Source organism: Salmo salar, chromosome 11, assembly GCF_965601325.2.
Source record: "Salmo salar chromosome 11, fSalSal1, whole genome shotgun sequence".
Taxonomy (NCBI): Eukaryota; Metazoa; Chordata; class Actinopteri; order Salmoniformes; family Salmonidae; genus Salmo; species Salmo salar.
This window is the reverse complement of record NC_138301.1, coordinates 89,213,005-89,240,125: the sequence shown is the minus strand read 5'-3', so window position 1 is coordinate 89,240,125 and position 27,121 is coordinate 89,213,005. Positions and strand designations below refer to the sequence as shown.

Below are 27,121 nucleotides of genomic sequence, written 5' to 3'. Positions count from 1 at the left end.
TATTGACAAAAACTCCCAGTTATTTATATGAACTGTTGGTGTGAACTATTTCCGGGGGACACAGAAGGAAAAGAGGGGATCTCTCCAGGAGTCCCAGAAGGTAAGCTAGATCTCCCTCACCAAAGAGGTACAGTAAAACCATGTAGAACAACAGGAGCATTCAACATTACACTCAGCAACACCTAACACCACCACAAGTAAGCTCATAGAGTGTAAATCATAACTTGAGGTACACGTGTGGAACTTCAACCATGCATTGTGGTGGTCTCTGGGAAATTTGCACAGAAAATTCTTTCTTCTCGGACTACATAAATCTGGTGGTTATTAATGGTTGTGTTGTCTGTTTACAGTGGTAAGAAATACAAAAAGAAAGCGAGGTATGGCAGCATGGAAAGGAGGCAGAGGTCCACCTCCAGGATGAAGAGCAGCAGAGATTAAGAGAGGATTGAGTACAAGCCTATGAAGGTGAGAAGACGGTATAGCATCGGTGGTATAGTGGTATAGTTACTGATTTCCAAATCCAGCCTTAATCGTAAGTGTGGTTCACTGAGTTTGTGTCTTATTGTAGTCCTTCACTGTAATCTTCAGCTTTTTGTTTTATGCTTATTATCACTAAAAATGTGCATACTATCTGCACGTCACCCAGCCTGTCTCGGAACACTAACCTACTTCTCACTGACAGCGCTAAAGATCATATCTCTGTGAAACTCCGCACTTCATCTCTAGAATTGATAACAATCTGCAGACAGGCACACTTACTTTTGAAACTTTTTTTACATGGGGACGTGCCACTGCAAGTGTTGTTTTGTACAATGTGTGTGTAGAGTGAACAGTGTTGCGCATAGCCATACTCTAGTTTAGAGGTTTTGGGCCTCACCCATTCTTGCCTGCAATATCTGTTTGGAATCTTTAGTGTTACATTGAAGTATGAAATAACAAGAAAAAGTATGTGGCGTGCAACAGAAAAGGATGTTCAAACAATTTGTTTGAGGTGTGGCAAGCTAAAGGTCAAGGTCTAAGTTTGGCAAGAGGGAAATTTCACGGCCTGGGAGGGGATTTTTTGGGGGGTATCTCAGATTGTTCTGTCAATTCTCACATATAAACTTAATTGGGAGGAAGGATGTTTGAAAAAGTTTTAACATTTGTATCACAAACAATTTGGGGGAAAATCATGATGAAAGTGGCTATTTTAGACCCTTTTTAGCAATGCTGTCTCATCATCCTGTAACTCTTGACCATTTTATTACAGTTGAGGATTTTAATCACAATAGAAACATTGCTGGCACAAGACCTTTTTTTATCATGACTCCTGCTCTTTCTATTCTATTTTTATGACAAACGATTGCACAGTGTGTAACACAATTTGGTGCTTGTCTTGGCCAGGGCCCATTTCAAAAATCTAAATAGACTTCCCTGGATAAATAAATACATACAGTGCCTTCAGAAACTATTCATACCCCTCGACTTATTCCACATTTTGTTGTTAGTCTGAATTCAAAATGGATTCAATAGATTTTTTTTCTTCTAACCCATCTACACACAATACCCCATAAATACAAAGTGAAAATGTTTTTTTTTACATTTTTATGAGAAATATCTCATAAACATACAGTACCAGTCAAAAAAAGGTTGGCCACACCTACTCATTCAAGGGTTTTTCTTTATTTTTTACTATTTTCTACATTGTACTATGAAATAACACATATTATAGAATCATGTAGTAACCAAAAAAGTGTTAAACAAATCAAAATATATTTTAGATTAGTAACCACCCTTTGTCTTAATGACAGCTTTGCACACTCTTGGCATTCTCTCAACCAGCTTCACCTGGAATGTTTTTCCAACAGTCTAGAAGGAATTCCCACATATGCTGAGCACTTGTTGGCTGCTTTTCCTTCACTCTACGGTCCAACTCATCCCAAACCATCTCAATTGGGTTGAGGTCAGGTGATTGTGGAGGCCAGGTCATCTGATGCAGCACTCCATCACTTTCCTTCTTGGAACCAAAAATCTCAAATTTGGACTCATCAAACCAAAGGACAGATTTCCATTGGTCTACTGTCCATTGCACGTGTTTCTTGGCCCAAGCAAGTTTCTTCTTATTATTGGTATCCTTTAGTAGTGGTTTCTTTGCAGCAATTTGACCATGAAGACCTGATTCACGCCGTCTCCTCTGAACAGTTCATGTTGAGATTTGTCTGTTACTTGAACTCTGTGAAGCATTAATTTGGGCTGCAATCTGAAGTGCAGTTAACTCTGATGAACTTATCCTTTGCAGCAGAGGTAACTCTGGGTCTTCTTTTCCTGTGGCGGTTCTCATGAGAGCCAGTTTCATCATAGCGCTCGATGGTTTTTGCGACTGTACTTGAAGTAACTTTAAAAGTTCTTGAAATGTTACGGATTGACTGACCTTCATGTCTTAAAATAATGATGGATTTCCATTTGTCTTTGCTTATTTGAGCTGTTTTTGCCACAATTTGGATTTTTGCCAAATAGGGCTATCTTCTGTATACCACCCCTAACTTGTCACAACACAACGGATTGGCTCAAACGCATTAAGAAGGAAAGAAATTCCACAAATTAACTTTTACCAAGGCACACCTGTTAATTGAAATGCACTCCAGGTGCCTACCTCATGAAGCTGGTTGAGAGAATGCCAAGAGTGTGCAAAGCTGTCATAACACTTTTTTGGTTACTACATGATTCCATGTGTGTTATTTCATAGTTTTGATGTCTTAACTATTATTCTACAATGTAGAATGAGTAGGTGTGTCTAAACGTTTGACTAGTACTGTAAGTATTCACACCCCTGAGTCAATACTATGTGGAAGCACCTTTTCACACCTGGATTGTGCAACATTTGCCCGTTTATTAATTACAAAATTCTTCAACCTCTGTCAAATAGATTGTTGATCATTGCTAGACAACCATTTCAGGTCTTGCCATCGATATTCAAATAGATTTAGGTCAAAACTGTAACTCAGCCACTCAGGAACATTTACTGTGTTCTTGGTAAGCAACTCCAGTGTGGATTTGGCCTTGTGTTTTAGGTTATTGTCCTGATGAAAAGTTAATTCATCTCCCAGTGTCTGGTGGAAGGCAGACTGAACCAGGTTTTCCTTTAGGATTATGCCTGTGCTTAGCTCCAATCCATTTATTTTTTATCCTGAAACCCCCCCCCCCCCGAGTCCTTAACGATTACAAGCATACCCATTACATGCAGCCACCCCTATAATTGAATTAACCCAGATTTGTCCGTCGGACTGCCAGATGGTGAAGCGTGATTCGTCACTCCAGAGAACGCATTTCCACTGCTCCAGAGTCCAAAGGCGGCGAGCTTCTCACCACTCCAGCCGACGTGATCTGCGGCTGCTCGGACATGGAAACCCATGTCATGAAGCTCCCGACGAACAGTTCTTGTGCTGACGTTGCTTCCAGAGGCAGTTTGGAACTCGTGAGTGTTGCAACTGAGGAAGTACATATATATATATTTTTTGTTGTTGTTGTACTTTTACCCCCTTTTTCTCCCCAATTTTGTGGTATCCAATTGGTAGTTATAGCCTTGTCCCATCACTGCAACTCCCCTACGGACTCGAGAGAGGCAAAGGTCAAGAGCTATGCGTCCTCCAAAACACGACCCTGCCAAGCCGCACTGTTTCTTGACACACCATTCGCTTAACCCGGCAGCCAGCCGCACCAACGTATCAGAGGAAACACTGTCCAGCTGGCGACCGAAGTCAGCTTGTAGGGACCTGGCCCGCCACGAGGAGTCGTTAGAGCGTTATGGGACAAGGAAATCCCTGCCGGCCAAACCCTCCCCTAACCCGGGTTACGCTGGGCCAATTGTGTGCCGCCTCACGGGCCTCCCGGTCGGCTGTGACACCGCCTGGGATCGAACCCAGGTCTGTAGTGACACCTCAAGCACTGCACTACCTTAGACTCAGCGGTTCTGTTCAACAGCACTTCAGCACTCGGCGGTCCGAGTGAGCTTGTGTGGCCTACCACTTCGCGGCTGAGCCGTTGTTGCTCCTAGACGTTTCCACCTCACAATAACAGCACATACAGTTGGCCCGGGGCAGCGCTAGCAGGGTAGAAATTTGACAAACTGACTTGTTGGAAAGGTGGCATCCTGTGACAGTGCCACATTGAAAGTTACTGAGCTCTTCAGTAAGGCCATTCTACTGACAATGTTTGTCAATGGAGATTGCATGACTGTGTGCTCGATTTTATACACCTGTCAGCAACGGGTGTGGCTGAAATAGACAAATCATGTTAATTAGAAGGTGTGTCCACATACCTGTAGATACACTATATATACAAATGTAACTGCAAAAATGAAGTAAATGAGAGATTCAAAGTATATTGAAAACTAGTGCTTCCTCACAGGTGTGGATCCTGACTTAATTAAGCAATTAACATCCTATCATGCTTCGGGTCATGTATAAAAATGTCCAGTTGGCCATTATTTTGGCTACCATAGCTAGAAGACAAGATCTCAGTGACTTTGAAAGAGTGGTCTCAAAGGAGCATAGGGTGTTTTAAAGGGTGTGTCACCAGATCGCAACCCAATTAAACACTTACGGAAGTCTCAGCAGCAGTGTCTGAGACAGCGTTTTCCTCCATCAAGAAAACACCAAAACAGGTCCACTAAGCCAGTTTACATAAACAGAGAATAAAATGGTTTCTAATCCTTGATTTCATTTAAAACCATTAAAAAGTCCCATTCATATAAAGAGCAGTCAATCAACACCACTCTTGTGCAATGTCTGCTTCTTGGACAATCCCTCAATGCACTATCTTGTGACTACCACATAGCAGCCATCAATACATGTATTGACAGGATAACAGCTTGAGTTTGTTATGAGTTCCCCGACATCATTAAGCGTTTTCTCATTCCAGAGTTATGACAATCCCATCGTGTTGAGAGCTCTAAATCCGGCTGAGAATATCACAGTGAGATGAAACCACAATGGATGTTCTCGCTAGACTGTCACTGTTCATTTGCCATCTCCCAAGCTGGGCTCAGAGGAAGAGATAATCGATTCATTGTTTGAATAGGCCAGAAATGTGACACGTCACTGCCTATGCAAATGTGGGGTCTGAAACCTGACGCTTCAAGTCAATTCTACTTAGAGAGTGGAAAACGGAGAGCAGGGAGATGGGGCTTTTGGCATTATAAGTCACGGGACCCTACGGCGTTAACGGAGCGCTTTGTACACCAAAATGACAGTCGGATCCAGGCCAGAACCGCTCAAACGCCTAAGAATATGCTAGTTAACAGGGTGACACTGATGGCAGCCGGTGGCTCTGTTACATAGAGAAAGGCCTAGAATGTTTGCACAGCATCTCAGTGACAAAAGCAGATTCTAGAATCTACAGTAAACATTCTCAAAGAACCATGGGGTATACACCTTAGTGTTCTGAGTTGGACTGGTGCTGCCTTGGGTCTGGTGGATGTAATCTAACTCTGGTCTGGCTTGACTGATCTGGCTTGACTGTCTGGCTTGACTGATCCTGGGATTCCAATGATGACAATGATGATGACGACGTATTGGTTGGAACACACTGTGGCATGGCCTGTTGGAAGAGTTCCATGGTGGTGTAATCACTTTGAAAGGCCAACGGGTGGCACTGGTGGGCCACAGTACTGATGAGGACAGGGTCCGTCTGTCTCCTGTCTGTGGGCATAGATGTAATGGTGTCAGAAGTTGGATCTTGAGCTCTGTCTGTGGCTATGGTTGACAGAGAAGGCCCTTGGCTCTCCTCATGGTCTGTGTTGAGGTGTAGACAGGAGTCGGCATTGCGATGGAGGTTGCCAACGGGAGACATTTCTTCTCTCCCGTCAACAATGTGTAGACTGTTGGAGTCCCCCTCCTCTTCCTGCAACATCTGTCGGTTGATGAGCTCCAGGAGTTCCTATGAGAATCAATTGATTTTATTGTCCCGGAGGCGGAAGAAAACAGACAGCAACAGGGCATGATCTGAGACATGCTATAAAAATGCTATGAAACTCTCCTGCATCATTATAACATTTTCTTACCAGATCACAGACCCCATCTATTTTCTGGATGGCATTGCTGTTACTTGGATTGGGGATATTCGGCCAAAGTAGTTTCTTTGCTCTGAAAATACAACACGTTGACATGTAATTAGTTCCATCACTTGAACTTCACTGGACAACAGTTAAGAACAAAGCAAAACTAATAGATATAAATACACCTTTGACCTAAAAACATGATGACTGTACCTTTTTAATAACTGAGAGCCGAGATGAACCACCAGGAAGAGTAAAGTTACTCCAACAATGGCCCCTGCTATCACACCACTCACAGTCAGGGATGCTGGGGAGGGAAAGAAGACAGTACTGGTCTGCCATTCAAAATGTGGGATATCAGAGATGTTAATTGCAATATAACCATTGGTGATAGATCAACAAGCAAACCTTCAGGTTTGGTTTCAAAGTATGCAGCTGAGCTTCTCACTCCCATTCCTGCACTAGTGAAGGCAGACAACTGGACCCGGTACACAGTACTGCTCTGTAGGTCTACCAACTCATAGCTGGTTGAACCAGCATCCACAGTGATGTCTGTTGCAGCGAGAACACCAATAGTTAAAGTCAGTGACACATCAGAATAAGAAGTAGTAACCCCACAATCATCATTTTAAGGAAGTTAGCGCTTAAACAACGGTTCTCGTTTTCAACTCTAGCCTTTTGGGAACTAGACGTGGTGGTAAGAATATCTGTGCAGGAAGGCTTAACTTCTAAAAAAAGAAGTGTACATATTAGTCACAAACTATAAAACATTCTACGTGTGACGTGAAGTCGCTCACACTGTTCTTTATGCTGCTCACATTCTACTGTATGAATACTAATTCACTGCACGCCTCCTGGGCCAACATCAACTTGGCGCCTGTTTGTGAACATCCAAATAAACAATACAACAATTCATCTTACTTGGTTCAGCATCTGTCCAGTCCTGCAGCCTCTCTGTGTAATGGAGGAAGTAGCCCAGCAGGAAACCTCTGTTGTCCTCCTCGGGGACAGCCGTCCACTCCAGCACCATGGAACTCTGGCTAACATTACTGCTGCTGATGTTCCCTGGGGCACTGATGGGGGCTAAGAGGAAAAGACACTGAATCTTATCGCAATGCATTGATGACTAATTGGTTGGGTTGGTTGATTTAGACATACAGGTGCTAAGGTGTAATGTACTTATACTGCAACCAGCTTGTAAGTATATGAAGTGGCTCCCTGTGTCTGCGCCTATGGTATGTGTTTGTGTGACGATGAGATGCCACTTGTATTCTACTCTAGCACTGGTTTCATCTAGTACAACCCCAAGGAGATGTTAAGTGTGGCCTTAATATCAGTTTAATTTTAGACTCACATCCTTCAGTGAAGAAGGCCTGGATATTCCCATAGGTGCTCTCGCTGTTGTTGATGAACTTCAGGTTGCAGGGCTCTTTATGTGGCCTTGTGTGCAGAGTGAAGGTGTACTTCTTATACAGCTCTAATGGCTCTATAATTCATACAGCAACAAGAGTGGTTTTAAAATGGGGGAAACATCTTTCATCAGGACACACTGGTGTTAGAAGAGCTTATATCTGTTAAACATATGCAATGTGTAGTTCTGGTTATAATAATATACTGTATCTGAATATGTGAATCCACTGTTGTTTTCATGTTAACACGGGAGAGAGGTATGTACCCTACCCTCCAAGTGTATGACTTCATAGTTGTTCTCATCCTCATAGAAGGACTTGTAAGCAGCTCTCTCTCCTCTCCTCCACCACTCCACTGAGAAGCAGGAGTAAGTTTTGATCAGGTCATCCACCCAGGAGACAGTGAAGGACGTGTTGCCATTGAATGTCACATTCAGCTTCCCATATAAGTCTGTAGAGACAAACCAAACAACACGTCAAGGTCCTTTCTCCTGCATCTGAGATATCTTTGAGATGTCCCACTTCAACAGGCTGATTTCAAACACTGTTAAAATAGAAAAACTCAAAACCCCATCATTGTGTCATGAAACCATGAAAAGTAGTGCACCTAAGATGAGATATGGTGTTTCATCATCAAGCGCTATGAAAAATTAGCTCTCATGAGGAGCGCCACAAGAAAGGAAGACCCAAACTATTAGAGATACCAGCCTCAGAAATTGCAGCACAAATAAATGCTTCACAGAGTTCAAGTAACAGACACATCTTAACACCAACTGTTCAGAGGAGACTGCTTGAATCAGGCCTCATGGTCGAATTCCTGCAAAGAAACCACTACTAAAGGATACCAATAAGAAGAAGAGACTTGCTTGGCCCAAGAAACACGTGCAATCGACATTAGACCTGGTGGAAATCTGTCCTTTGGTCTGATGAGTCCAAATTTTAGATTTTTGAATCCAACCGCCGTATCTTTGTGAGACGCAGAGTAGGTGAACGGATAATGTCAGCATGTGTGGTTCTCACCGTGAAGCATGGAGGAGGTGTGATCATGTGGGGGTGCTTTGCTGGTGACACTGTGATTTATTTAGAATTGAAGGCACACTTAACCAGCATGGCTACCACAGCATTCTGCAGTGATACGCCATCACATCTGGTTTGCGCTTAGTGGGACTATCATTTGTTTTCAACAGGACAATGACCCAACACACTTCCAGGCTGTGTAAGGGCTATTTGACAAAGAAGCAGAGTGATGGAGTGCTACATCAGATAACCTGGCCTCCACAATCACCCAAACTCAACCCAATTGAGATGGTTTAGGATGAGTTGGACCGCAGAGTGAAGAAAAAGCAGCCAACAAGTGCTCAGCATATGTGGGAACTCCTCATTAGAGACAGTTTCATCATAGCGCTTGATGGTTTTTGCAACTGCACTTTCAAAGTTCTTGAAATGTTCTGCATTGAATGACCTTCACGTCTTAAAGTAATGATGGACTGTCGTTTCTCTTTGCTTATTTGAGCTGTTCTTGCCATAATATGGACGTTGTGTTTTACCAAATAGGGCTATGTTCTGTATACCAACCCTACCTTGTTACAACACAACTGATTGGCTCAAATGCATTAAGGAAGAAATTCCACAACTTAACTTTTAACAAGGCACACCTGTTAATTAAAATGCATTCCAGGTGATTACGTCATGAAGCTGGTTGAGAGAATGCCAAGAGTGTGCAAAACTATCATCAAGGCAAAGGGTAGCTACTTTGAAGAATCTCAAATATAAAATATATTTTGATTTGTTTAACACTTTTTTGGCTACTACATGATTCCATATGTCTTATTTAATAGTTTTGATGTCTTCACTATTATTCTACAATATAGAAAATAATAAAAAATAAAGAAAAACCCTTGAATAAGTAGGTGTGTCCAAACATTTCACTGGTACTGTATTTGGAGACTTAAGTGCCAAAAATAAATACATTTTGGGGGGCGACTATCTATTGTTCCATGTAGTGAATCTGTTATTCAATGCGTTTGTATGGGCTAGTAGCAATAACGGCAAATACAATTTTTTTATCAACACTTCAAGGAGACTTAAAATTCTAAATCAAGTTGCAAAATTATCCTTAGTATGACCTTCAGTTCCATGTAGCTTAGTAGAACCTCCCCCGTTTTTTTTGAGAGAGTCTTATGAAAACCATTGTTAGTGTTTCAGTGCATGTAAAAGGCAATATCAAAACACAAATGGCAGACTGTCTCTCTTATACAATCAAGTGGTTTTCAAATGCCAATTCTTTATACTCTAAATATTGATTGATGATGATTTTCAGACAATATTTTAATTGACCATTTTGGTCCCGCTTTAAATGATGTTCAGCTTATTAAGGCTTCATTAAGCCTTCATAAGCAGTACGTTAAATGTGTTAAAGCACCTATAACCATATGTCATGCTTTATAAAGGGCTCATAAATGTGGCATGACTGTGACATAATCACCAATGCCATATGTGACATAATCTACTATATCGAATATGATATAAACATGTGCTTTATAACGGGAGGCATGTTGTGCTGAAGAATGGCATACGTTCTAAAGTGATGTCATGTTCGTCACATAACACCTAATCTTGTTCCCAGACACTTCTGCCCCAAATGGTCTGGTGGTCCAACACATTAACCTGTTGGGTCTAGGGGGCAGCATTTGCACGTCTGGATAAAAAAAATGTACCCGATTTAATCTGGTTACTAATCCTACCCAGTAACTAGAATATGCATATACTTATTATATATGGATAGAAAACACTCTAAAGTTTCCAAAACTGTTTGAATGGTGTCTGTGAGTATAACAGAACTCATTTGGCAGGCAAAACCCTGAGACATTTTCTGACAGGAAGTGGATACCTGATGTGTTGTATTGACTTTAAACCTATCCCATTGAAAAACACAGGGGTTTAGGAATATTTTGGCACTTCCTATTGCTTCCACTAGATGTCACCAGCCTTTACAAAGTGTTTTGAGTCTTCTGGAGGGAGATCTGACCGAACAAGAGCCATGGAACGGTGATGTCCCATTAGACACCTGGCGCGCTACTTCATGTTGGGTACCCTCGTTCCAATACGTTATAAAAGGCTATGCATTCGTCCACCTTGAATATTATTCATGTTCTGGTTAAAAAAGGCCCTAATGATTTATGCTATACAACGTTTGACATGTTTGAACGAACGGAAATATATTTTTTCCCCTCGTTCATGACGAGAAGTCCGGCTGGCTTACATCATGTGCTAACGAGACGGAGATTTTTGGACATAAATGATGAGCATTTTTGAACAAAACTACATTCGTTATGGACCTGTGATACCTGGAAGTGACATCTGATGAAGAGAATCAAAGGTAATGGATTATTTACATAGTATTTTCGATTTTAGATCTCCCCAACATGACGTCTAGTCTGTATCGCAACGCGTATTTTTCTGGGCACAGTGCTCAGATTATTGCAAAGTGTGATTTCCCAGTAAGGTTATTTTTAAATCTGGCAAGTTGATTGCGTTCAAAAGATGTAAATCTATAATTCTTTAAATGACAATATAATATTTTACCAATGTTTTCTAATTTTAATTATTTAATTTGTGACGCTGACTTGACTGCCGGTTATTGGAGGGAAACGATTTCCTCAACATCAATGCCATAGTAAAACGCTGTTTTTGTATATAAATATGAACTTGATAGAACTAAAAATGCATGCATTGTCTAACATAATGTCCTAGGAGTGTCATCTGATGGAGATTGTAAAAGGTTAGTGTATCATTTTAGCTGGTTTTATGGTTTTGGTGACCCTGTCTTTGACTTGACAAAACATTACACACAACTCTTGTAAATGTACTGTCCTAACATACTCTAAATTTATGCTTTCGCCGTAAAACCTTTTTGAAATCGTAAAACGTGGTTAGATTAAGGAGATGTTTATCTTTCAAATGGTGTAACATAGTTGTATTTTTGAAAAATTTGAATTTTGACATTTATTTGGATTCAAATTTGCCGCTCTTGAAATGCACCTGCTGTTGATGGAGTGCACCACAGGTGGCACGCTAGCGTCCCACCTAGCCCCAAGAGGTTAAACTAGGCCTTCATTAGTTAAAACCTCTTGCATCTAGACGTTCCGCTAGCGGAACGCCTCGCCAAATATCCAATGGAAGAACGTGGCGCGAAATACAAATACCTCAAAAATGCTATAATTTCAATTTTTCAACCATACGACTATTTTACACCATTTGAAAGATAAGACTCTCGTTAATCCAACCACATTGTCCGATTTCAAAAAGACTTTACAGCAAAAGCAAAACATTAGATTATGTTAGGAGAGTACCCAGCCACAAATAATCACACAGCCATTTTCAAAGCAAGCATATATGTCACAAAAACCCAAAACACAGCTAAATGCAGCACTAACCTTTGATGATCTTCATTAGATGACACTCCTATGACATTATGTTATACAATACATGCATGTTTTGTTCAATCAAGTTCATATTTATATAAAAAAACTGCTTTTTACATTAGCATGTGATGTTCAGAACTAGCATTCCCACCCAAAACTTCCAGTGAATTTACTAAATTACTCATCATAAACGTTGACAAAATACATAACAATTATTTTAAGAATTATAGATACAGAACTCCTTTATGCAATCGCTATGTCAGATTTTAAAATAGCTTTTCGGCGAAAGCACATTTTGCAATATTCTGAGTACATAGCTCAGCCATCATCACAGGCTAGCTATTCAGACACCTGCCAACTTCGGCGCTCACTAAACTCAGAATTACTACTAGAAAAATTGCATTACCTTTGCTGTTCTTCGTCAGAATGCACTCCCAGGACTGCTACTTCCACAACAAATGTTGTTTTTGTTCCAAATAATCCATAGTTATGTGCAAATATCCCCGTTTTGTTCGTGCGTTCAGGTTACTATCCAAAGGGTAACGCGCGAGCGCATTTCCAGACAAAATATGTCAAAATGTTCCATTACCGTACTTAGAAGCATGTCAAACGCTGTTTAAAATAATTTTTTATGCTATTTTTTCGTAAAATAGCAATAATATTCCAACCGGACAATGCTGTATTCATTCAAAAAGGGAGAGAAAAAATGGCGAGGTCTCGTGAACGCGCATCTCCAGTCTCTCTGTCACCAGGCAGTCCACTGACAAACTGTGCTGCTGTTATCTGCCCAGAGACAGGTGACGCCTCAATCCGCTTTCTGAAGGTTTTAGAGAGCCAATGGAAGCCTTAGAAAGTGTCACGTAACAGCTCAGATACTGTAGTTTCGATAGATAAGGAACAGAAGGACTACAAATTCGCAGAAAGGTCACTTCCTGCTTGGAATCTTCTCAGGTTTTTGCCTACCATATGAGTTCTGTTGTACTCACAGACACCATTCAAACAGTTTTAGAAACTTTAGAGTGTTTTCTATCCAAATCTACTAATAATATGCATATTCTCGTTTCTGGGCAAGAGTAGTAACCAGTTTCAATCGGGTACTTTTTTTATCCGGCCGTGAAAATACTGCCCCCTATCCCAGACAGGTTAAGGTTAGGTTTAAAATAAATTTTAATAAGAAGATAAGGGTTTAGTCATTCTCTGGTCACTCCCACTAAGGTCAACTCTGAATGGTTGATGTTCCAGGCTTATATGTGCAATGTGTGCAAAAGTTCGGGGACGACGTTACACCAAGAAACATGTAAAATATTCTGTAACAAGTGTTGTTTTTGTGCTCAATGGTGGATCTATTCATAATTATTTAAGAGATAATTTTAATTTAATGAAAGCCCCAACCTAATGAAATTGAATGTGTCTTCTGGAACCAAGTTACATGTTCGTCAGTACACAAACATGCACACAACAAAATCAAATCAAACTTTGTCACATGCACCGAATACAACAAGAGTAGACTTAACTGTTAAATGCTTACTTACAAGCCCTTAACCAACAGTGCAGTTCAAGAAGAATTAAGAAAATATTTACCAAATAAACTAAAGTTAAAAAAAAGCTCAAATAATAGTATAATAAAAAGTAACACAACAATACAATAACGAAGCTATATACAGGGGGTACCGGTACTAAGTCAGTGTGCGGGGATACAGGTTAGTTGAGGTAATTTGTACTTGTTGGTAGAGGAGAAGTGGCTATGCATAGATAATAAACAGTGAGTAGCAGCAGTGTACAAAACAAATGGAGGGGGGGGGTGTCAATGTAATAGTCCGGTGGCCATTTGATTAATTGTTCAGCAGTCTTATGGCTTGGGGGTAGAAGCTGTTAAGGAGCCTTTTTGGTCCTAGAATTGGCACTCCGGTACCACTTGCCATGTGGTAGCAGATGAAACAGTCTATGACTTGGATGCCTGGAGTCTGACAGTTTTATGGGCTCTCCTCTGACACCGCCTATTTTATAGGTCCTGTAATACAGGAAGCTTGGCCCCAGTGATGTACTGGGCTGTGTGGTGCAGCTGTAGAACTTTTTGAGGATCTGAGGACCCACGCCAAAAATGTTCAGTCTCCTGAGGTGGAAAAGGTTTTGTTGTACCCTCTTCACAACTGTCTTGGTGTGTTTGGACCATGATAGTTCGTTGGGGATGTGGACACCAAGGAACTTGAAACTCTCGACCCGCTCCACTACAGTCCTGTTGATGTTAATGGGGGCCTGTTTGGCCTGCCTTTACCTGTAGTCCACGATCAGCTCCTTTGTCTTGCTCACATTGAGTGAGAGGTTGTTGTCCTGGCACCACACTGCCAGTTCTCTGACCTCCCTATAGGCTGTCTCATCGTTGTCGGTGATCAAGCCTACCACTGTTGTGTCATCAGCAAACTTAATGAGGGTGTTGGAGTCGTGTTCGGCCATGCAGTCGTGGGTGAACAGGGAGTACAGGAGGGGACTAAGTACACACCCCTGAGGGGCCCCAGTGTTGAGGATCAGCGTGGGAGACGTGTTGTTGCCTACCCTTACCACCTGGGGGCGGCCCGTCAGGAAGTCCAGGATCCAGTTGCAGAGAGAGGTGTTTAGTCCCAGGGTCCTTAGCTTAGTGATGAGCTTCGTGGGCACTATGGTGTTGAACGCTGAGCTGTAGTCAATGAACAGCATTCTCAAATAGGTGTTCCGAGATTGCATCACCTGTGGATTTGTTGGGGCGATATACGAATTGGAGTGGATCTAGGGTATCCGCGAGGATGCTGTTAATGTGAGCTTTCAAAGCACTTCATGTTTACCGACGTGAGTGCTACGCGGCAGTAATCATTTAGGCAGGTTACCTTCGCTTCCTTGGGCACAGGGACTATGGTGGTCTGCTTGAAACATGTAGATATTACAGACTCAGTCAGGGAGAGGTTGAAAATGTCAGTGAAGACACTTGCCAGTTGGTCCGCGCATGCTCGGAGTACCCGTCCTGGTTATCCGTCTGGCCCCGCGGCTTTGTGAATGTTGACCTGTTTAAAGGTCTTGCTCACATCGGCTACCGAGAGCGTTATCACATAGTCATCCAAAACAGCTGGTGCTCTCGTGCTTCAGTGTTGCTTGCCTCGAAGCGAGCATAAAAGGCATTTTGCTCGTCTGGTAGGCTCGCGTCACTGGGCAACTCGCATCTGGGTTTCCCTTTGTAGTCCATAATAGTTTTCAAGCCCTACCAAATCCGAAGAGTAGGATTCAATCTTAATCCTGTATTGATGCTTTGCTTGTTTAATGGTTCGTCTGAGGGCATAGCGGGATTTCTTATAAGTGTCCGGATTAGTGTCCCACTCCTTGAAAGCGGCAGCTCCAACCTTTAGTTCGATGCGGATGTTGCCTGTAATCCATGTCTTCTGGTTGGGATATGTACGTACGGTCACTTTGGGGACGACGTCGTCGATGCACTTATTGATGAAGCCAATGACTGATATGGTATACTCCTCAATGCCATTGGATGAGTCCCGGAACATATTCCAGTCTGTGCTTGCAAAACAGTCCTGTAGCGTAGCATCCGTGTCATCTGACCACTTCCGTATTGAGCGAGTCACTGGTACTTCCTGCTTTAGTTTTAAATTGTAAGCAGCAATCAGGAGGATAGAATTCTGGTCAGATTTGCCAAATGGAGGGCGGGGGAGAGATTTGTATGCATCTCTGTGTGTGGAGTAAAGGTGGTCTTGAGTTTTTTTTCCTCTGGTTGCACATGTGACATGCTGGTAAAAATTTGGTAAAACTGATTTAACTTTGCCTGCATTAAAGTCCCCAGGCATTAGGAGTGCCGCTTCTGGATGAGCATTTTCTTGTTTGCTTATAGTTGGTTGAGTGCGGTCTTAGTGCCAGCATCGGTATGTGGTGGTAAATAGACAGCTACAAATAATATAGATGAGAACTCTCTTGGTAGATAGTGTGATCTACAGTTTATCATAAGGTGCTCTACCTCAAGAAAGCAATACCTCGAGACTTCTTTAATATTAGACATTGCGCACCAGCTGTGTTTGACAAAAAGACACACACCTCCACCCCTCGTCTTACCAGACGTAGCATCTCTGTTCTGCCGGTGCATGGAAAATCCAGCCAGTTCTATATTATCCGTGTTGTCGTTCAGCCACGACTCAGTGAAACATAAGATATTACAGTTCTTAATGTCCCATTGGTAGGATAATCGCAGGTCAGTATATCCTTCTCGTCGGACTCGTTAAAGGAAAAAGCTTCTTCCAGTTCGTGGTGAGTAATCGCTGTTCTGATGTCCAGAAGTTATTTTCGGTCATAATAGACGGTAGCAGCAACATTATGTACAAAATAAGTAAAAAAATAAGTTATAAACAACACAAAAAAACGAACTAAATAGCATAATTAGTCAGGAACATGTAAAACGTCAGCCATCCTCTTCGGCGCCATCTTAGACAAGATGAGTCTTACAGCGTGGTTCTGGGCCCAGTCCCCCACTGGGCCCAGAACCATCTACCCACTCCCCCACTGAAAGATCAGCCACAAAATGTTGTCACCATTGTAACAGGTTGTAATCAAGCCCTGGTCTCCAGCATGGGAACAGAAGAGGAATACCTGGTGCGGTAGACTCAGGTTGGACTACTCCAAATCATCTTGGTTCTGACACACACACACCACACACACACACAAACGCAAGCTTTGCAGGTTCATCTACCCATTTAAATACCGCTCACATCCTACAGTAACCTTCATAAATCAGCAGAACGTTAATAACCTATTTACTGACACTTTATGTAGTGTCCTGTGATACTTAGTTTGAAGTAAGACACCTTCGGTCATTCATAACATATCCATAAAGACTCTATATCGCATGATGCAGTGCGATGTATCTCCTTCACAGAGTTGATCAGACAGTTGATTGTGGCCTGTGGAATGTTGTACCACTCCTCTTTAATGGCTGTGCGAAGTTGCTGGATATTGGCGGGAACTGGAACATGTTGGAATTGTGTACAGATCCTTGCGACATGGGGCTGTGCATTATCATGCTGAAACATGACGTGATGGATGAATGGCACAACAATGGGCCTCAGGATCTCGTCACGGTATCTCTGCGCTTTCAAATTGCCGTCGATAAAATGTAATTGTGTTCGTTGTCCGTAGCATATGCCTGGCCAAAATTCTTACCTCACCGCCACCATGGGGACTCTGTTCACAACACTGGCATCTTCAAACCGCTCGCCCACATGATGTAATCTGCCCGGTACAGTTGAAACCGAGATTCAGCCGTGAAGAGCACACTTCTCCAGCATGCCAGTGGCCATCAAAAGTGAGCATTTGCCCACTGAAGTCAGCTACAACGCCAAACTGCAGTCAGGTCAAATCAAATTTTATTTGTCACATGCACCGAATACAACAGGTGTAGACCTTACCGTGAAATGCTTACTTACAAGCCCTTAAATAACAATGCAGATTTAAGAAAATATTTACTAAATAAGCTAAAGTAAAAAAAGTTGCACAATAAAATAACAATAGCGAGCTGACCAAATTATGAAAGACAAGCATTGTAATTTTGAATTCCGTAAAGTGAGTGTGAAAGAGGTGAACAAATGATTGTCTATCAACAATGACAAGCCATTGGGGTCTGACAACTTGGATGGAAAATTACTGAGGATATAGCAGATGATATTTCCACTCCTATTTGCCATATTTTAAATTTAAGCCTCCTAGAAAGTGTGTGCCCCAGGTTTGGAGGGAAGCAAAAGTCATTCCGCTACCTAAGCCCCCTTTACTGGCTCAAATAGCCAACCAATTAGCCTGCTACCAACCCTTAGTAAACTTTAGGGTAAAATTGTTTTGACCAGATACAATGCTATTTTACCATAAACAAATTCACAACAAACTTTCAGCATGCTTATACGGAAGAACATTCAACAAGCACAGCACTTACACAAATAGACTGATGATTGGCTGAGAGAAATTGATGATTAAAATATTGTGGGGGCTATTTTGTTTGACTTCAGTGCAGCTTTTGACATTATAGTCTGCTGCTGGAAAAACTTATGTGTTATGGCTTTACACCCCCTGCTATTTTGTGGATAAAGAGTTACCTGTCTAACAGAACACAGAGGGTGTTCTTTAATGGAAGCCTCTCCAACATAATCCAGGTTGAATCAGGAATTCCCCAGGGCAGCTGTCTAGGCCCCTTACTTTTTTCAATCTTTACTAATGACATGCCACTGGCTTTGAGTAAGGCCAGTGTGTCTATGTATGCAGATGACTTAACACTATACACGTCAGCTACTACAGCGACTGAACTGACCAACACTTAACAAAGAGCTGCAGTTAGTTATGGAGTGGGTGGCAAGGAATAAGTTAGTCCTAAATATTTCTAAAACTAAAAGCATTGTATTAGGGACAAATCATTCACTAAGCCTTAAACATAAACATTGTAAGAAATAATGTGGAACTTGAGCAAGTTTAGGTGACTAAACTGCTTGGAATAACACTGGATTGTAAACTGTCATGGTCAAAACATATTGATACAACAGTAGCTAAGATGGGGAGAAGTCTGTCCATAATAAAGCGCTGCTCTACATTCTTAACAACACTATCAACAAGGCAGGTCCTACAGGCCCTAGTTTTGTCACACCTGGACTACTGTTCTGTCGTGTGGTTAGGTGCCACAAAAAGGGACTTGGGAAAAAGAGGTCTCTTCACAGTCCCCAAGTCCAGAACAGACTATGGGAGGCACACAGTACTACATAAAGCCATGACCATATGAAATTCTATTCCAGATCAAGTAACTGATGCAAGCAGTTAAATTCGATTTAACAGCGGAGACTGAAGCAACACAAACCAGGCACAGACACATGCATTCACACGATAACATAATCACTGTACACACACATGGATTTTGTACTGTAGATATGTGGTAGTGGTGGAGTAGGGGCCTGAGGGCACACAGTGTGTTGTGAAAGTATTGTTATGTTTTTAAAATTGTATAAACTGTCTTAATTTTGCTGGACCCCAGGAAGAGTAGCTGCTGCCGTGGAATATGGAATACATATAGACTTAGAGCAATAACTATTCTGGGTGCTACAGTAAAAGAATTGTAGGGAATACTCAGTAGGGTCTGTAGAATGTATATATGGTGTTATTTCATGGGGCTCTAAATAATACGTGTTGCTGGCCTTTTACTCCACCCATTTCATTGGAGGCCGAATCACATCACATGTGCGCTTACTACACTAGTCATCCCCTGATGTGGTTTAAGCATTGTTGTGAACACATAAAATCCTATTTTGTTGAAGCCTATTTTATGAAGGCTTTATGAAACCTTTTTAAGCTGCACACCATTTGAAGTGGGATCAAAATGGGTCAAGAAGACACTGGGAATTGAATACCTTTCCTAGGGCACTAATTATAGGCTACAGTTGCCAGGCCCATTGTGAAATGATAAATTATGTTACATTCAGAATGTTTAGGGCTATGTAAGTTATAGCAGGGATAACATGAGGTAACATGTATAAAGTAGGCCTTTATGTGAGAAGATTAATGTGAACTCAGGTCTCCTGCTTATCAAAACACTCCCTTAGTCTACTCAGCCAGTCTGCAGGACTAAACTGTTGTGCTGAACATGGGGGACCTGATTCAGACTTGAGATAAGTAGACTTAGCATGGACTCAATAAAACATGGACTTAAGTCAAAACATGTTTAAGTCCATGTTAAATCAACTCAAATCTCAAGTCTGAATAGGAATTCAGTAAGATGGCACATTTATTTGGAATTTGACACACTCAACCACACAGCAGCTTACCGTGTGAGGAATTTGGGACCCATATCAGAAGAAAAATGTTTAGATTATTAAAGGCCAAATGTGAACTTCAAACACTGTGCTGCCCTACTGTTTAGAATTCCCCCAGTCTGGGAAATGGATTTGGAGGGAGGGCACTCAAGTCAAGTGTGCCATCTAGAAAACACTATGGTCAAGTATTAAAAACAAGCAAGTTTGTGGGCGCCACCACTGTATTCAGGTCCTTCACGAACTCAGGAAAGAACACACCAAACGCTCAGGTAAAACCCACCTAAACAATCCAAGAAAGTATGTGGCAATGACAACAGAAAAGGAATTCACTCAACTAGACTCCCATTTACAGTATTTGGATTCAAAACACCATGTTTAGGAGCTTTGGAGAGAAGAAATGACACCAAAAGAGAAGGGTTCTAATTATGCACTAAACAGGACTCGAAACACCATAAGTGTTTTCAACCTTTTACGGGTTAGTCTGTTGCAAGGTGTTGCACAACTCTTGATTAAGTGGTGTTACAACATACCATGTCATGGTTCAGAACACCTTAGGATGAATGTTTAAGTACATCTTAAATATGTTTCATAACTCCAGCAAAGTTAAGGTTTCGTCTCAACGTTGGGGGCAGCTCAGTTGCCTCTAGTTTTAATGTTACAAAACACATCATTTTAACAGTGTACTGTTAAGCAGGAGGAGAGCAACTAGTAATTCATTTCTGATGCAAAAACTGAACTTAACTAATAATACTTCTCAGGTCAAAATAGTTAATAAATCCTAACATGGCCAGAGTGTATGATCCCGATATTGGAAGATAACGGTAGATAGCTATTTCTACCTTTGTCGTCCAGTGGTGGTATAGTCCTCTGTGCTGCAGGTGAGGTCCCAGCCGTGTTGAAGGCTGTGATGGTGAGGTGGTAGGCTGAGTGAGACAGGGCCAGTCTGAGTAGGGTCCTGCTGGTGTTGAAGGCCTTGATGGGGTCCTCTCCTGAGGCCTTCCCCACTGTCACACTGTAGCCTTCCGCTAAGTCACTGGCTGCAAACTGAAACAAAAATTGTAGGTGCATGGTTACAGGTCTAACCATAGCTTTATACAACATGTGTTACGTATAGTGTAGTGCAATAAACTATTGTATTACTTTATACCTACAGCTATTGTAGATATTATGTTTATGAATCGTGCAGGTTAACTAACAAATGTAGTATTTTGACATTGTATAAGTTACCTTCCATTTTATGATCACTAATCTACTTCCTTTGGTTTGTGGAAAATCTTCTACCATCTCAATGACAGGCTTATCAGTAAGTTCTAAAAAAGATTAAATGAAATGGACACGTTGCTTATCTGATGTTGAACGTCAGTAGATCAGTAGAGAATTGATTGACTATTTTGGTAAGACCATTGAAGATTTCTAAATTGCAGCTTTAGGTAAAAGGTAAACTCACCAGGTGGAACAGTGAAATTCTTGCTCCAGGGGCACTGGGTACATTTGTCGTTGGCCACACACTGTATTTGCACCACATAGGACAGTGAGGAGTTAAGATTACCCAGAGTGCACCTATTGTTATCCTTGGATTGCACTGGTGGCTATAGAGAACACAAATGAGAGGTTAGGTCAGTATACCTTGAGAGAAAAAAAAGGTCTAAAGTTGTATATTCTACATGGTCTTCTCCAGTCTTGGACAACTAGGTTTGGTTTCCCGGACACAGATTAGGCCTAATCCTGGACTGAAATTAACTTTCAATGAAGATTCTCCAATGACTAGGCTTAATCTGTGTTCAGGACTAGTTTTATTTTGTGACCGGGGAACTGGCCCCAAGAGTTTCACTATTCATGCCTTTGTCTCAAGTCTATTTTATAACTACCAACATAAAGTGTCTTAATAGGGCATTGGGCCACCACGAGCCACCAGATCAGCTTCAATGTGCCTTGGCATAGATTCTATTAGTCTGTGGAACTCAATTGGAGGGATGTGACACCATTCTTCCATGAGAAATTCCATAATTTGGTGTTTTGTTGATGGTGGTGGAAAATGCTGTCTCAGGCGCCCATAAGGGTTCAATTGGGTTTCGATCTGGTGACTGAGACACACACACACATGCTTGAATGATTGTTTTACTATCCTTGTGGGAACCAAACAATTGATTCCCATTCAAAATCCAATTTTTACTAATCCTAACCTAACCCGTATCTCTAATTCTAGCCCTAACTCTTAACCCTAACTGTAACTCTAAACCTAACCCCTAAGCCTAAAATAGCCTTTTTCCTTTTGGGGACTGGCGAAATGTCCCCGCTTGTCCAAATTGTCATTGTTTTATTATCCTTGTGATGACTTCTGGTCCCCACAAGGGTAGTAAAACCAAAAGCGCACACACACACACACATCCTTTAAACCCCCTATGGCCCTTTGAGGTCCCCTTTTCAAAGTCTTCTTCTAGCCATGGTAGCCAAAATAATGGTCAACTGGGATATTTTTATACATGACTCAAAGCATGATGGGATGTTAATTGCTTAATAAACTCAGGAACCACAACTGTGTGGAAGCACCTGCCCATTTACTCAAGTGTTTACTTTATTTTGGCAGTTACCTGCATCTCTATATGAGCTACATGCAGCCAGTACCTTTCAGATCTGACTTTTAAAGCCCACCTCTTTCCATGATTGGCTCTTCAGGTCCTTGTATCTCACAGAGTACAGCGCAATATATTTATTCTCCTCCTTCCTCCAGGAGGCCTGGATATCCAGCTGTCTTGAATGGCGATTTAAGTCGACATTAGATGGGGGGCCGCATCGAACTGAAATGTTAAGACAACATAGACTATGTGATAAAGTATCATTGTTATACTATATTTTGATTCAACAATATATAAATAGGACTGGTCACATCTTATGCTTGCGGTAAACCCATAGGCTATCCTTCTGTCACATAATGGAAGGGAATAGATGCATAGATGATTAACATTAACATACCTAATTGTTGAGGTGAACCTCTGAAAACGTTCTTTGTGCAGCTCTTCGGATCACTCTCGTCAAACACATAAGCCGTCATGTTGCGCTTTTTTGACAGATTAAAAGTCTGAGATGTCCCTGATATGTTTGCATACATTTTGCAAGAGTGAATAATTTTCCTGTGAAGAATATCAAAATTGAATAGGATTTAGTATTTTATTTCAATAAATTATATAAGTATGTTTTGCTATTTTGTCTAGTCTACAGTACAAACAATCTGTCTACCGTAGTCTAAATGCAAACAATCAAATGACACAATACAACCATAGAGAGACATTCAATTACTGTGCTATTGAATTCTGTTGATACAACTTACTGTTCTATAATGAGTGTGTATCTGTGTGTTTGGTAGACAATGTGCTTTCTAGGTGTCCACACACATTCCCAGCCATTCCTACTTAAGCCCAGAGGTACAAAGCAAACTAATTCACGGACTCCCTCTGAAAAGAAAGGTTCAAAAGAGCAACTAGATTGTCACAACAAAGATTTATCAACCCTCTCAACTGCATCTGAACAAAATCTTAGTCGTTGGAATGGTTCTGTCATTACCTTGGGATGTGACACAGTGTCCATAATATGAAGAGATATTCTTGGACCCACAGGACACTGAAATGTACAGTATTGTCAATACATCGTGTATCAAAAGATTTAATGATGTGACACCATAAATAAACAGAACAAATAACAGATACTATGTCAAAATATAAATTACACATTTTCCAAGTCCCTGTAAGGGGAATTTTTATGTTTGTGCTATTGTTATAACTAATAATATTCGTATAACTAATTACTGTGTTCTATTCATGTGCTGTTCTATAAACCAATTTCTGCGTTCAAGCAAGTGGCTGACTGTACAAATCACGCCCCTCAGTTGCTGCAATTTGGCAGTACGCCCAGACCTTATTTTGAGAACAAACTAAAGATATCTCAGTTTCAAGATCTTGGCTTCGAGAGGAGAAACCTCGTGAGGTGTTGGTCTGTCAAATGTTATGAAACAGTATTGGTCGATCACATGAATAGAACAAACCGGTAATGATCAATTCATTATGCTAAATAAGGCAAATATAACTCCTGTGTATAGCTGTATATAAGAGACTTGTTGGGACTGCCCCGGCAGAGATTTCTGACAGACGTGTACTATGGTGCATTGAGTTGGTTGGAACCTCTCCAGCACACTGACAAATAAACAATGATTCATTTAAGATTGACTTTGAGTGTCCCTGTGTAAGAATTTCCATGACAACTTTAGATACTAGGCACACTGTATACGGTGGTGCTATAACTACTTTGTACAAAGGAAACAGTGTTACCGTAACAGCACTACCATATAAATTGTGTTGTGCTTTTACCATAGCCTCCAGACAACACTTACAGGAACATGGGTCCACACCCATGTCCTTTGGGTGCCTACTCTAATGCCTACAATAAGATCAGCTTTGTTGCAGAAATCATGCAAGAGGGTGATGGGTCAACTAAAACTAGTGTTGGGTAAGCTACTTTCAAATCATAGTTTACCAAACTAACTCAGCAAAAAAAGAAATGTCCTCTCACTGTCAACTGCGATTATTTTCAGCAAACTTAACGTGTAAATATTTGTATGAACATAACAAGATTCAACAACTGAGACATAAACTGAACAAGTTCCACAGACATATGACTAACAGAAATGGAATAATGTGTCCCTGAACAAAGGGGGGGGACAAAATCAAAAGTAACAGTCAGTTTTTGGTGTGGCCACTAGCTGCATTAAGTACTGCAATGCATCTCCTCCTCATGGACTGCACCAGATTTTCCAGTTCTTGCTGTGATATGTTACCCCACTCTTCCACCAAGGCACCTGCAAGTTTCCAGACATTTCAGGGGGGAATGGCCCTAGCCCTCACCCTCCGATCCAACAGGTCCCAGACGTGCTCAATGGGATTGGTATCCAGGCTCTTCGCTGGCCATGGCAGAACACTGACATTCCTGTCTTGCAGGAAATCACGGACAGAATGAGCCGTATGGCTGGTGGCATTTTCATGCTGGAGGGTCATGTCAGGATGAGCCTGCAGGAAGGGTACCACATGAGGGAAGAGGATGTCTTTCCTGTAACACACAGCATTGAGATTGCCTGCAATGACAACAAGCTCAGTCCGATGATGCTGTGACACACCGCCCCAGACCATGACGGACCCTCCACCTCCAAATCGATCCCGTTCCAGAGTACAGGCCTCGGTGTTAACGCTCATTCCTTCGATGATAAACGCAAATCTGACCATCACCCCTGGTGAGACAAAACCGAGACTCGTCAGTGAAGAGCACTTTTTGCCAGTCGTCTGGTTCAGCAACCGTGGGTTTGTGCCGATAGGCGACGTTGTTGCCGGTGATGTCTGGTGAGGACCTGCCTTACAACAGGCCTACAAGCCCTCAGTCCAGCCTCTCTCAGCCTATTGTGGAAAGTCTGAGCACTGATGGAGGGATTGTGCGTTCCTGGTGTAACTCTGACAGTTGTTGTTGCCATGCTGTACCTGTCCCGCAGGTGTGATGTTCAGATGTGCCGATCCTGTGCAAGTGTTGTTACACGTGCTCTGCCACTGCGAGAACGATCAGCTGTCCGTCCTGTCTCCCTGTAGCGCTGTCTTAGGCGTCTCACAGTACGGACATTGTAATTTATTGCCCAAGCCACATCTGCAGTACTCATGCCTCCTTGCAGCATGCCAAAGGCATGTTCACGCAGATGAGCAGGGACCTTGGGCATCTTTCCTTTGGTGTTTTTCAGAGTCAGTAGAAAGGCCTCTTTAGTGTCCTAAGTTTTCAGAACTGTGACCGTAATTGCCTACCGTCTGTAAGCTGTTAGTGTCTTAACGACCATTCCACAGGTACATGTTCATTAATTGTTATGGTTCATTGAACAAGCATGGGAAACAGTGTTTAAACCCTTTACAATTAAGATCTGTGAAGTTATTTGGATTTTTACAAATTATCTTTGAAAGACAGGGTCCTGAAAAGGGACGTTTCTTTTTTTGCTGAGTTCACTAATTACTTCACACTAGAAGAAGTTAAGCTACACTAAAGCTACCCTTAAGATAAATATAGTTTACTTAACTAAAGTTACTTTGAAATAGTAGTTCACTACTTCGGGAAAAATTATAATATCTAAATCTACAATGTCATAGAATACAAATTGCAAGGACAGATCACTCTGGGGTCAAGTGTTAACTAAGTATGTCGTTTGCCTATTAATAAAGACAAAAACTACGTTTCAAGTGAGAATTCAGCAGGTCGGATGCCGAAAAACGAAGAAAATGATTGCCTTTTTCACCCATATTTTCTTCTCTTTTTCCAAAATAGGAATAGGTAGTTCCTGTAGTTATCTACACCGCTACCTGGCAAAAAAAGTAATTAACTACTGAAAACACTGCCAAGATTTTAATTTAGTTCAACTACCACCAAGCTACTGCAAAATGCATTATAATTACTATTTGAACTACATGTAGTTCACTACTCCCCAAAACTGAATAGAACACATTTCTTACTTTTAACGTTACCCCCCCAAAAAACACTGGATATGCATATATATATATATATATATATATATGTACGTATGCGTATATGTGTGTGTGTATACACACACACACACACACACACATATGCTCACTATGTGCAGTATATATGCATGCTTTTGCATTTATGTTTTGTTTTTAACAGTGTTTTGTCTGGAAACCATTATTTAAGAATGGATCAAACATACCTGGAGAAACTTGGAGAGGGGAAGAGAGTGTGGAAAAATATTCAAAGAGAACACCTAAAAAAAGGGACAGCAGTAACCAAGACAGCAGTAACCAAGACAGCAGTAACCGATAATCGAAGATCGTCATCATTCCTGGGTCACCTGATTACTCAAAATGAGATATACTGAGTGGAGGAGTACAGAATGAGAAAATAGTTAAAAAGACGTAAACTACAACAACCTCATTGACATACAGTAGATAGGGGAATGGAGAATGAGATACACCATGTGCTGGAAATGTAGATTTCTTAGATGTAGTCTTGACTTTTATAGAATTAATGGAGATTTTTTAATTTTCAGTAACATTTTCTAACACAAAATGAGAAGAAAAGTACTTACCAATGAGGATGTAGGGCAGAGGTTTGTGCAGAAAATGCATTGTTGGTCTTTGTGTCTCATAGACTAGAGCTCCAAGTCACAGCATCAAATTCATAGCCATAATTTATGTCTGCCTGGTTTTGTGTCTGATAGCCAAGAAGTTGTGTGTTGTTTTGAAGTGGCTTCATGAACAGTAGCTAGTTATTGATGCTCACCACCCACACATGCAAGCCCACAGATGAGTTGACTTCTCTTTTCTATTCAGAACAAATTACTGATATGAACTGAGTGTTACTCAGACAAAGAAAAACATAATACCTCAAGTTTCAGCTATTTCAGGATTTCTAACA

The 27,121-nt window shown here is 41.4% G+C and overlaps 1 protein-coding gene across 1 annotated transcript; it reads right to left on the bottom strand.

Moving 5' to 3' along the window:
- Positions 1 to 1,225: 1,225 nt before the first annotated feature.
- Positions 1,226 to 27,121, bottom strand: LOC106563151 (interleukin-6 receptor subunit beta). The gene is made up of 16 exons (XM_045689926.2): positions 26,793 to 27,121; positions 26,415 to 26,468; positions 23,234 to 23,290; positions 23,001 to 23,124; positions 22,646 to 22,803; positions 22,325 to 22,470; positions 21,120 to 21,261; positions 20,900 to 20,982; positions 20,512 to 20,716; positions 7,715 to 7,894; positions 7,389 to 7,520; positions 6,956 to 7,117; positions 6,443 to 6,586; positions 6,248 to 6,341; positions 6,041 to 6,122; positions 1,226 to 5,916 (listed from the first exon to the last, which is right to left on the bottom strand). Exons 1-16 carry the CDS (start codon positions 26,830 to 26,832, stop codon positions 5,413 to 5,415), a joined length of 2,307 nt encoding a protein of 768 aa, XP_045545882.1. The 5' UTR covers positions 26,833 to 27,121; the 3' UTR covers positions 1,226 to 5,412.